This window comes from Phocoena sinus, chromosome 9, assembly GCF_008692025.1.
Source record: "Phocoena sinus isolate mPhoSin1 chromosome 9, mPhoSin1.pri, whole genome shotgun sequence".
Lineage (NCBI taxonomy): Eukaryota > Metazoa > Chordata > Mammalia > Artiodactyla > Phocoenidae > Phocoena > Phocoena sinus.
Window position 1 is genome coordinate 104,616,365 of NC_045771.1, and position 12,884 is coordinate 104,629,248.

At 50.1% G+C, this 12,884-nt stretch overlaps 1 protein-coding gene across 1 annotated transcript in view; it reads left to right on the forward strand.

Moving 5' to 3' along the window:
- Positions 1–12,884, forward strand: part of DDC (dopa decarboxylase) — a 76,590-nt gene that overhangs the window by 58,476 nt on the left and 5,230 nt on the right. Inside the window, exons 11-14 of the mRNA XM_032642890.1 lie at positions 5,185–5,261; positions 8,140–8,159; positions 9,086–9,184; positions 11,538–11,639. Coding sequence (XP_032498781.1) covers positions 5,185–5,261; positions 8,140–8,159; positions 9,086–9,184; positions 11,538–11,639 — 298 coding nt within the window. The remainder of the gene's footprint in view (positions 1–5,184; positions 5,262–8,139; positions 8,160–9,085; positions 9,185–11,537; positions 11,640–12,884) is intronic.

Genomic DNA, 12,884 nt, shown 5'->3' on the forward strand with positions numbered 1-12,884 from the left:
TGGGTGACGCTAGTGAAGCAGCGTCTGCAACTGGGGGCAGCCCCGTCCAAACCAAGACCTACGAGGAGAAGGGAAGGTCAGGATTTAGTTGGAAAGCATTTCGTTTTGAGCGCTGTGGACTGAAACCAGAGCGCTATCATTCCTGGACTCGAGGAGTCTCAGCCGTGGGATAGAGTTTTCAGTAAATAAAATACAACCAAAGGAAACTGAGAACCTAAATGAAATCAAGTCTAGTCCAGTGCAAACCGAGATCCATGGGATGAGGAGGTGCAGGACAGGGAAAGGGCTTGGGAAGACAGAGGAGAGTGGTTCAGGGGAGAAGCGAGGGGAGCTGGGGGTAGAGAGGGATGTGCGGGCGAGACCCCTTGATCGGCCCCTTTGTTCATTGCCCAGAAGCCTGTCTGGTGAAGTGGCGTCTGACAGGGGGCACGTGAGGAGGGTTCAGACAATGCGGGTGTGGGTGTGTGGGGCAGTGGCCAGTGCAAAGGCCCTGAGACGCACGTGTGCACAACAGCAAACTCAGAAGAGGTGACAGCTACTGAAGATGGTTTCCTGTGGTCCATGTAGGTTTAAATTCCTTTTAAATAAGCTGCCCACATTTAAAAGTTGGTGTTTTTACATAAACGTGCAATTTTCCAATGTCTCGTCCATTACTAAGCACCTTTAAAGCATCATTTCTGCCCGTCTGGGATCCTGGGGCATCCTTCCCACCTGGCACAGCCCCGTGGCCAGCCTGACCCTGTGCACCTGTGAGCACCAGGCTCCTCGAGCATGCACACGTGGAAGATCATAGTTGCTCTCCAAATACTTCTGGTTTGAAGAAATGATGTACCAAGTTAAATCACAGCACCAGATTCTACGAAGAAGTGAGATGTAAACCTAAGTTCTTGGGCTGTGTGAAGAGAATTCCCCCTGCCCTTGCTGGAATGGGCAAAGCAAATGCACCTAAACCCTCATCCAGGGGTGCCGGATTCTTCGGTTTACAGCAGTAATGATGCTTCGAGTACAGATGTTACATTCAAGATATTACCTGCTAGTAGGTGGCCTTTTACCTTCTCATACACCACCTCACCTAATCCTATTGCAGTCTTACTGGTATAGGAATTATCGTCCCTCATCCAGATGAGGCAACTGGAGTTCTGAGGTGTGCATGGGTTTGCTAATGGCACACAGCCATCCATGCTAGAGCCATGTGTCTGATGCAATAGGGGTGAAGGTTCAAAAAGTGTAACTGAGTAAAAAGAGTCAGATACAGAATTATGTATCTCCCAGGATGCAAATGAAGACAAGCACACAAAGCAATATCCATTTCACAAACACACAGGTAAACAGAAGGCTGCACAGAGAACACGTTGGAATTGTCCCGGATGGATACAGAGAAATTGGAGAATGAGAGCTGTTTTTAGTGTGAGTGAGGCAAAATTGGGCCCTGATTCTATGTCCACTTTTATTCAATCTGACTCTGATTCCACTTTCTCTCTGAATACTGAAAATAATCCTGGATTTTAGCCCTGGCACATACAGCCTAAAGTCCAAAGGAGAGTGAATGGACCACAGCATTCCTCTCCTGGTTCAAGGCAGCCACCCCTTTGCCTACCTGAGCTGCGGGTCCACTGAACAAGCTGGGCCCAGGTTGGGGGCCCCTGCGTGTTTGCAGAGGAGGTAAGCGAGCCTTGCGGCCTGGTGACAGAGAGCAGGGAGAGAAGGATGGCTAAGAGTCTACTCAGAGGCTTTTCTGCCCTGTTGTGAAAATCCAGGGGATCACATACATATATTTTGCTATTCTAAGAGGTTATTGCAGCAAAAAATGAGGTGTCCTAACACAGTAGAACACAAACAGTCCTAAGTTGTGATTTTTTTTTTTTTTTTTTGCGGTACGCGAGGCTCTCACTGTTGTGGCCTCTCCCGTTGCGGAGCACAGGCTCTGGAAGCGCAGGCCCAGCGGCCATGGCTCACGGGCCCAGCCGCTCCGCGGCAGGTGGGATCCTCCCGGACCGGGGCACGAACCCGCGTGCCCTGCATCGGCAGGCGGACTCTCAACCACTATGCCACCAGGGAAGCCCTAGGTTGTGAATCTTTTATAGATGTATTTAAAGGTTTTGCTAATACAACAAACAAGATGTAAATGGATTTTGGTGGTCTTTTTGCTCTCACTGGCTTTTTTGTATTCCTCAAAATCATAAGGGTCTGTCTTTTGTTTAATGAAATTTTATCAATGGTTAGTCCATAATTTAAACTCAATTTGTTGGTTATATTCTCTACATATTAAAATGGACAAGATAATAGAAGTTTTAAAAACTTGGCCTCATTACAAGCCCAGTAAATATGTTTTGTAATGATTTCATTATTCTCTTCATAAGTTCTTTATTGTTCATTTGGGTATTTTGAATCTTTTATATGTAAATATGAACCATTCTGCTCTGACCGCAATGTCCCTTAATATCAGATTTTCTCCAAAGAAAGCCTCAAATTCCACCGAGGGCATGTTTTACTCTGCCTTTAAAAAAGAGGGTTAATTTTTTTCCAAATAAAATTAAATTTTTTAGTTTTATTCCTTTTGTACACCCCTGTTATATTGGATTTTTTGAAAAATTCAGTTACTTGGGAAGATTTTAAATCACTCTGGTTATGGTAAGACGTGATTCTAGAAACTGCATGACAGCACAGTTTTATCTGAATCTCCTTTGTTTCTTTGCACTTTAGTCCTAGTGCTTTTGTTTTCGCTTTTTTTTTTTTTTTTTTTGCGGTACGCGGGCCTCTCACTGCTGTGGCCTCTCCCGTTGCGGAGCACAGGCTCCGGACGTGCAGGCTCAGCGGCCATGGCTCACGGGCCCAGCCGCTCCGCGGCATGTGGGATCCTCTCGGACCGGGGAATAAACCCGTGTTCCCTGCATCGACAGGCGGACTCTCAACCACTGTGCCACCAGGGAAGCCCACTCCTAGTGCTTTTGGCATCTTGAATTCTTTATACTGTTTCTGGCACCAAGAGGTAACAGGAGCCCTCATTCAGGGAGCCCTTCACACACAGTGTTGTAGATTTCTTAAAAAGACAACTGAAGAAGCCATGCTTTCTGCACAGGACAGGCGTCCCCTGCCCCCTCCTCCATCAGGACCATCCCTCAGGAATGTGTCCAGTGACAGGGAGAGGCTTTCCTCACAGTGAGGCCCACCAGGGGTGAGATGACATTGATGCCTAGAGAGGGTGTTTCCGTGCAAGCGTGTGTGTCTGCGTAGGTGCATGCACATGTCCATTTGCTTGTTTAAATAAAGTTTTCTTCTTTGTAGTATCATTAAACTTCACAAGGAAAAGCAGAGCTGGTACTTAAATTTTGAAGAGCAAACCACCACAGACCCACTGGAGCCATGGATCAATGAACAAAGGGAAACTGGAAATCCTAGGACCTGAATGAATGTGAAGATGTGACAGAATTCATGGGCATGCAGTAAAGCAGGGCTTGGAGAACAGACTTAAACAGAAAACATGAAAGCCAGAAAATAATTAGCTAAGGGCCCAAAGGAAGCCAGAAAACAGCGACAGAATAAACCCTCAAAACTAGAAGGAGGGAAATAATGACGATGAAGAGACAGACATGAAAGAGGAAATAAGGAAACAGGAGCACAGATCAAGAATGCTACGTGCTGGTCCTTGACCTGCCTGATAAAATAGATGATCTCCAGAAAGAAGGACCAGAAGTAGAGGAGAAGGCACAGTCTACTGTACTGGAAATATAAGAAAGACAAAACCACAGACACAGCAGGCATTTGAAAAACGAGTCAGAGAGTACTATGAATTACATCATTCCAGAATTGCCTACAAATGTACATATTCAATAACTACAAAAAGTATGTCATCAGAACTGACTCAAGAATAAACAGAAAACCTGAAACGTCTCATAGCTGTAAAGACTATGTGCCAGTAGTTACATCTCACACAACAGAAACATCCAAATTCTTCTAACAGCAAGTTCTACCAACTGTCAAGGCATCTATAGGTCTAATTATAAATGTAATTCAGAGACCAGCAAGGGGGACATATATCATGAGGTCAGTGTCACTTTGATCCCAAAACCAGATGAGAAGCTGAGAAAGGAACGCTACAGGACAAGCTCACAAAATTACATGTGGAAATTCCAAGTAAATTTTAGCAAATAAAATTCTATGATGTTTAAGGGGAAAATAAAGATGGTGTATCGTGACTAAAACGTGTTCATTCCAGACATCCCAGGGTGGTTGAAAAATATTAAAAAATTTTAAAATGTTATGACCATGTTTAAATATAGTAAAGGAGAAAAAAAAGTTATCATCTCATTAGATATGGAAAAAGCATTAGATAAAGTTCTAACCCAAGCAAAACAAAAGCTCTAGTAAAAGAGGAACAGAAGAGAACTTTCCAAATCTGAGAAAAAAATATCGTCCAAAAAAATACAGCAAACCTATTCTTAGGGGTGAAATATTAGAAAAACTGCCTTTAACATCGGGAGAAAACTTTACAATTCCCTTAATACACACCCTATTCAGCTTTGTGCTTCCCTAACCTGTGCAGTAAGACACGACAGAGAAGTAAAAGTAAGGATTACAGTGGAAGCCGTAAAACTCACGTTTCTCAGATGGTGTGAGTGTCTTCAATGAGAACAGAATCTTCCGAGAAAGTATGAATAAGAGAACACAGCAAGATTTCTAGATACACAGCACTTTAAAGGTTGCATGTATTTGCATATGTGATAAGTAGCACGTGTAAAATTTTCAAAAGAAATATTCTTTTATAATAGCAAGAAAAGATGTCAGGTTACTATGAATAAATATATCAAAACCTGTGTAGATTTGTATGAAGAAAAGGGTACAGTTTTTTGGAAGCCATTCCAGAAGTCCTAACTAAACAAAAATGGAGACTCAGTGTCAGGTCTCAGTGCAATTCTAGTCGGACCAGGATTAAAGACCGAAGACTTATTTTTATTATACCCCGTACCCGCAACCTCAGGGGCCCAGAGCTCTGGAGGTTAATGCTGTGCTACAGCCGAGCCAGGGGATGGGGGCTGCAGATGAGGGCCATGCGTGCTGGGTGGGGTGTCAGGGAGAGGACTGGGGAGCAGGGGAGCCTGAACCCGGCGGGAGGAGGAACAGGTGGCGTGCAGGCCCACCTGAGACGCCTTCTCGTTAAGCCCCTTGGTTTGTTCTCTAAAACAGGGTGAAAAAGAGAACCGACCTGACCGGAGCCTTTAAGTTGGACCCCGTGTACCTAAAGCACAGCCACCAGGACTCAGGTAAGCCGCTGGCCTTGCTTTCTGCAGTCGTTCCCATCAGAGCTGCATCCATGGTACCCAGGAGCCAAGGTGAAGGGTCACGTCTACAGACTGGTCCTAGGGGGCCGGGTGCAGAGCCAGGACGAGCTGCTTCCTGAGGCGGGATGCTGGTGGTGACGCGGTCCTGCCTCTTCTCCTCACTGTTTGGGGCAGGGTAGGGGGAGGCACTCATAGGGCCGGAGGGGCCACAGGGCCCTCAACACGGGCATGGGCACCTCCTTCACTGAGCCTTTGAAATGATGACTGCCCTAAAGAGAGTTTGCATCGCTGAGACCAGTAGCACCCGGGGAAGAAACAGCTGGGCCAGGGGCCTGGGGAGGGAAGAGAAAATTGGGCGAGGCTGAGGCAGGAACCACACACAAATGCGGATCTCTAAAAATTAAGTCTCCTAGTAAAAAAAACAAATCTTACAGACTACTTGAGATCCTGATCAGATAAAATGCATGAGGCGACCTGCACAGACTCTCCCCCGTCCCTCTGTGCCCACTCGCTGTAATCCACGTGCTGGGGATGGTGATTTACATGCTTGTCTGTCCCTACAGGACTCAGCCTCCGGGTGGGAGAGGGTTCTCTCATTCTCCAAAGCCCTCATGGCCACCAGCAGGTGCCATGCCGGCCACCATGGGGTCCGGGGACCCCGGGGAGGGAAGGACAGGCCAAGTCTTTGGGAACTTCTGCCACTGTCTCGTTGAGTTTCCTTAGACAACAGTGGATGTTAGTGATGGGAGGGACACCGGAGATCACGTGACCCCACCCTCCACGTACTGAGCAGGAATTGGGCTGGATGGAAGATGAGGCAGTTTTGACGACTGTGGCAGGAGTGCTGAACAGTAGTGACACAAGTCGAGGCACAGCCCCTTCCCTCCCATGCGGACCCCAGCCCGCGCGGTCTCCACAGAAAGATCAGACCTGGATTTTGCCCTCTTAAACTTGCCCACCATCCCGTGGGGCGCATCGGATACAAACACCCAGCCCCTGCTCAGTTGTGCTCAGAACCTAAAACTGCTCTAAAAAATAAAGTCTAGTTTTTAAAAATGGCGTTGGCATAAAGCCATGAGAAATTAGGAACCAGCTGCCAGAGCTCTTCTATTTAAAAATACATTTCATGTTTGAATAATGAAAACCACAGTCATCATGACAGTTAGCAAAATGCGGCTCTTAAACAATGAAGGAATTCTCGGGACTTCCCTGGCAGTCCAGGGGTTAGGACCCAGCGCTTTCACTACCAGGGCCTGGATTCAATTCAATACCTGACGACTGGGGAGCTAGGATGCCGCAAGCCATGTGGCATGGCCAAAAAGAGAAGAAATTCTTAGAATGAGTTTAAGCCATCTCAGTAAAGTTCATTGCTCCAGGAATTTTTAAAAAGTGTAATTTTATTCCACTTTTATAGAAAGGCAGTATCTGATAGAAATATTGGCTATGGCTGTTAAAGATGAACAATCTTAGTTATTTGTACTTTTTCCCTAAAATAATCTATGAATCAACAAAAGCAATGACCCATTTTGTGTTTACCAAGTAAATCACCCAAAATCAACTTTAAACTTCTATGGCCACTGGATATAAGCGTCTATTTTATCTGGATGGATCTCACTTTCCTGCTAAGCCTGCTGTAATTTGAAATGGAATATGTTTAGAGTGTTTTTTTAAAAGATCCTTTTTTTTCAATAAAGAGATCTCGGGCTTCCCTGGTGGCGCAGTGGTTGAGAGTCCGCCTGCCGATGCAGGGGACGCGGGTTCGTGCCCCGGTCCGGGAAGATCCCACATGCCGCGGAGCGGCTGGGCCCGTGAGCCATGGCCGCTGAGCCTGCTTGTCCAGAGCCTGTGCTCCGCAACGAGAGAGGACACAGCAGTGAGAGGCCCGCGTACCGCAAAAAAAAAAAGAAAAAAAGAAATCTCTTCATTATTTAGCTATTAAAAAACCCACTCAGGACTGCCCACACGGACTGCCCCTCACCTGACACCCCGCAGCTCCCCAGGCTGCAGCCCAGTCCCTCCTGTGGGTCACTGGGACGCCTCCCTCTCATCACTGGGATCCAGGACCAAAGTCTCCCACGCAGGGGTCCTCCCAGGCCTCCCGATGTGAGTTCACTTTCTGCACTTACATAAGCATGAAAGTCTCAGCTTTCTCCTCGTGCCCGGTGGTAAATTGGCATCAGATCATATACAGCCCTCATCATGCATTCATTCATGCGTGGGAAGGTGAATTTGTGGTATAAAGAGCAATTAGAATGTAAAAAAGAATCAAACTTTTGATGGGTGTTCATCTCTGTATTCTCAGATCTTAGTCTGGGTTCTGGCGCTGAGCAAATACCCAGTGGGTATTCTTCGCGTCAGTTTCATTATCTGGGATTCAAATGGCTTCACAGGGGTTACGAACTAGTTTTCATTTTAGTCTCCCCTTGTGCCAAGAGCTGTAAAGCCAAGGATGGTATGGAGGAAAGAACGCTGGACAAAGAATTTCGTAGACAGAAGTTTCTACGTTTCTAAGTTTCTTGGGCACAGAATCAGGTGGGGATTAGAAAGATGTGTTTTGGACACCTGATCCTCCAATGGTGTCCAGACGAGGCTCTCACTGTGGCTGGTGAGCATCCCCGGCTTCCCAGGTCAGATCAGCTGTGGCATCCGTCCATTCGTAATTCGGCACTTCCATCTATGCTTTGCTCTCTGGAATCCCCGCCGCCCTTGAATCTGTTACCTTGGGAAGTGGCTCAAAGAACAGTCAGCCCTGCCCTGGGTTTTATATCTGGTTCAGGAGATGATGGAAAAGACTTGGACGTGTAATCAACTAAGGTGTCTAATGGTTCCTTTTTGTCTCCTTTTTCTTTCTCTTTTCCAGGGCTTATCACTGACTACAGGGTAAGTGGAGATTTGTCTCCCTGAGTCCAGGTCCATGGTAATGCAAACTGTGAATGCAGTGCGGGGCACTGTCATGGGCTGTAGCCCCTGCAGTCTCCCGGTCCTCTCAGGATCAGGGTCCCACAAGAGGACACCCCCTAACTGGGTCCTAACTAGAGATCGGGGCTGGCAGTGGGCAGCTCTGCTGAGCCCACGGATGGCAGGTCTCAGGTTAAGAGGAAATGAAGCTGCCCGTGATCCCTGGAAGATTCCTCTGTAAGGTGGGGCAGTCCCTCCATTGTGTGCTCAGGCTGTGTGCCAGGAGCTGGCATCCCCGGGACGGTGGGAGAGCAAAGGGTCAGAGGGCATAAGAAGCGCTCAGATGACAGCCTCTTAACTGGCTGCTCTGGTGACAAGCCTCCTTCCCCAGGCAGGAGCCGTGCACTGCTCTGGCAGCTGCGGTGAGCCGGGAGATGGGCTGGGAATCAAATGGCAAACAAGCCTGGGCCCCCTCTTCTCCGAACTCACGTCTGGTCGGGGGTGAGGGGAAAAGGCTGGGTGCACAGGGCACCTCTGCCTCCGGGGAATCTACCCCACTCCAGCGAGGTAGTGACAGCATTTTAGGGTGACACAAACATTTTAGGGTCGCACGCCCCATGGGGCAGTCCTGCACCTCCCCCAATCTGCTCACGATGGCTCCCGAGCCTAGCACCGGCCTGGCCCCCATGTGCCCTGCACGAGCATCTTGGAGGTTTGTAAGGACAGCCTCCGGCTGCCGGACCGCTTACTCCACTGCTGTCAGCTTTGCCATCCAGGATGGGGCATGGCAGCCAGAGGGTTCGGCCTCCAGGGCCTTCAAGGCCCCTGGAGGACAAGGCCATGAGCCGTAAAGGAAAGCAGCCCTTAGCGTAGCCCTCACGGATGTGCCGTGTTGTGTCTTATTTCAGCACTGGCAGCTGCCACTGGGCCGGAGGTTCCGCTCTTTGAAGATGTGGTTTGTTTTTAGGATGTACGGAGTCAAGGGACTGCAGACCTATATCCGCAAGGTGAGTTTGTTTTCATTATTTATCCGGGTGACATTAGGGAGGTCTTGGACTTTAGAAAGGAGGTAAGATGTCTTCATAAACCACTATAAGGGAAAGTTTGGGCTGTTGAGAGTGGGGCATTTATAAGATGCTCAATGCACGATTCTGGGTCTTTTAGACACTTTCACGGGGACGGAAGGCTATCACTCCAGGAGACTGTCGAAGTGACAAACACTCTTACCTGCCACTGGAGCCACCGCTGGCCCACAGTGAGGCCCAGTCCACAATGGCGGTAATGAGGATGCAGTAGGTTTCTCTCCAGAAAACTGCCAAAATGGGAGAGATTGGGCTGCGTGGGCTGCATGTCCTCCGACACAGCCCCGGCCAGAAGCACATGCACGACCTTGGTCTCTCGGAGTGGGTTTCAGTAACCTCTATCTAACAAGCAAACAGGTGTGTGATGTACGCTAAACTGTGAGAACCGTGGATCGACTCTAAGCCCCACGACCCTGCTTTGTTTTTTTAACTTTTTTTTTTTTGCTGTACGCGGGCCTCTCACTGCTGTGGCCTCTCCCGTTGCGGAGCACAGACTTTGGACGCGCAGGCTCAGTGGCCATGGCTCACGGGCCCAGCCGCTCCGCGGCATGTGGGATCTTCCCGGACCGGGGCACGAACCCACGTCCCCTGCATCGGCAGGCGGACTCTCAACCACTGCGCCACCAGGGAAGCCCTGTTTTTTAAAATTTTATTGAAGTAAAGTTCGTTTACAATGTTGTGCTAGTTTCGGGTGCACGGCAAAGTGATTCAGTTATACGTGTATATCTATTCTGTTTTCAGATTCTCTTCCACTATAGGTTATTACAAGATATTGAGCAGAGTTCCTTGTGCTACACAGTGGGATCTTCTTGTTTATTTTATATAGAGTAGTGTGTACACCCTGCTGTTTTGTTTTTTTTTAAACAATCGAGGACACAGTCCAGAGGAGGCCTCCCTTAACTGGCTGCAGAAGGCCTGCCGATTTCCAGCCGGGCGCTCCCATCCGGCTGTCCTTCCTCACCTGTGGGCCCACCTTGATGGACAGAGGTCCTCAGACATCACGGGGACGGGGCACCCTGCAGGGTCTCATTGTGGCGACAGTGCAGCTTCAGGCGTGCCCTCCCCTGTGACGGGGCACGTGGCCCCGGGCCCCTGCGGTGCCGCACACATGAGCACCCATCTGTCTTACAAGGCTGCTCTGGAGGCCATAACGCTCCTGGAGGCTCTCCGTGGGGAAGCGAACAAGGAGGGACGTGTGCGTGAGTTCACGAGTTCTCGCCCACTGCAGGGCCCGTGCTCAGAAGTGATGAACGTGCAGCTGCTCTGGGGAAAGGAGGCAAAACACAGGTGGTTTGGTTCCAGCTGGGAGCTCAGTGGGGAGCTGGGTGTGATCACATCGCTGCTTCCTGAAAAGCCCTGCAAGCCTCCCTGAGAGGGACCGGCCCTGCCTTCCCAGGAGGCGACTGAGTGGCCGGAGCCGGACACAGCCCGGCAGGTGGGCAGCTCCTGAGGACCCAGCTCGAGGGCGCCCCTGCCAGCACAGTCTCTGGAGCCCTCTAGTTCGTCCCGGGCCCGGGGACCACTCATTCAAACGGTGTGTCTGTCCCAACACTTGGAGCGGCACGATCTCTGCTCAGACGCTCCCGGGGCCCCTGGCGGTGACCCCGCGCTGGATACCGGGGTTTAGGACGTGCTCCATGTGTGCCGAGACCCGGGCCAGCTGGCTGTCAGATCACATACCGCGTGAAGCAGCTTTTGGTTTCTGTAAACATCGAGACGTTTAGTGAGGGGGTGGGTTCAGGGAGAGCAGGCAGCCCTGGACGGATGAGGTTCTCACCTCCGGTGGCAGGTGCTGTGGCCTAACAAACGGCGGCAGGCCTGGAGCTCTGGTATCGGAACCAGCTTCGCTCTGCTGGTCTGCAGAATGGGCGTGACTGCGGTGTCACTCCCCGTGCCGCGGGTCAGCTCGACAGCTGGCTGGTGAAGCGCTCAGCTGCCCAGCCAACGTCGGCCGCTGTTTCTCTTCTGGAATGTTTAAATGCCCCTTGACAGCATTTATCCTAAAATTACAAAAGATTCTTTGGTGGGATGAAAAGAGTCCCCTGAGCAGAAGATGACAAGGGGTGTTTTTCTGAAGACTTCCGCCCTTTTCTTCTGGTAGCCAGTTTCTCAAGCTGCACGGGGAAAGCTGGGAGTGGGTGACATCAGTGCTGCAGAAAATGGCTACAGCTTATCAACAAATTATATTCGACGTGTGGTCTGATACGGTTTTCTAGGTGGCTAAGCTCTGAACCAAGCGGTGATGAGAAACTCAGACAGATGTCCCTTCCCTTTGCAGCACGTCCAGCTGTCCCACGAATTCGAGGCCTTGGTGCACCAGGACCCCCGCTTTGAAGTCTGTGCAGAAGTCACTCTGGGGCTGGTCTGTTTCCGGCTAAAGGTACGTCTAAGTCTACTTAGTCGTCTGAATTTTCTTTGAGTAGGACAGAGAGGAAACTCTCATTCATTATGTCCATGCTCCAAAACCCTCCAGAGCTCCCCAGAGACCGTGGATTCCCCCCGAATTTTCCAGCCTGCTGTTCCCACCTCCCTGCCGGGACACCTACTCTTCTCACTGGTGCTCAGACTTCTTGCCTGTGTAGACCCGGCCCGAGGATGCTTGCCGTCTTCTCTCTCCATCCATCCCTGCCACTGGAACCCTCCAAGGACTGACCCACCGACGGGATCACTGGTCCTAGCATGTTCCCCAGACAAGCATGGGCACCACCTGGGAGCCTGTGAGAAGCCAGTCTCGGGCCCACCCGGGACCCGCTGACTCCTACATGGCCCTCAGGCTGCTGGTGCACACACAGGGGCTGGAGGACTGCTGGTCCCTGGGGCTCTGTAATTCTGCTGCCTGAGGGCCTCAGCCACCTTTGCTGGGAATCATGACCACATTGCTCCAAAGACCCCAAGAGGAGCTGCACACACAGGCCCCTTAGTAACCTGCCCTGTGTGAAGGATGCCGGGTTGGGGCCTAACGCCCTGCCTGCTCTCCGGCTAGCTTTCTGTTTGCAGAGTTGACGCCACCCACAGGCCTTCTTGTCCAAGTCCACAGAGGGCAGCAGGAGAAGGAACCACAGGCTCAGTCGCCTTGGCAAGGTGCTGCCCATCCAAACGTGGCCCTTCGCTCCCCCTTCCTTTCCCCTCAGCAATTCTTGGGGCTTTGAAGGCTGGCAGGAACCAGCCATGGAAAAGCCTGGAAGCAGGAGAGAGAGAGCAGAGTCCTGACACAAGAGCTGGCAGGGAGACGTGAGATCCCTGCAGCTCGTCACTCAGAGACGCCTGAGCACAGGTATGCAGAGGCTGGCGCAAGGTCCCTGGGGTGACCGGATGGGGCAGTTCAGTCCACGCTGGCGTTGGTGGCAAGCGTGCTTTGACTTGCTAGCCGTCAATCAGTTGTTTTTCCTTCTACTGCCAGTGTTCCCATAGGATTTAAATTCTTTAATTTTTAGCCATTTTATTGAGATACAATCCACGTGACATACACTTTGTCCATACAAAGTATACATTTCAATGATTTTTAGACTATCCACGGGGTTACACAGCCTTCACAACAATCTAACTTCAGAACATCTTCATTTTCCCCCAAAGAGAGCCCACACCCACCAGCAGTCACCCCAGCCTCCATCCTTCGGTCCACGAA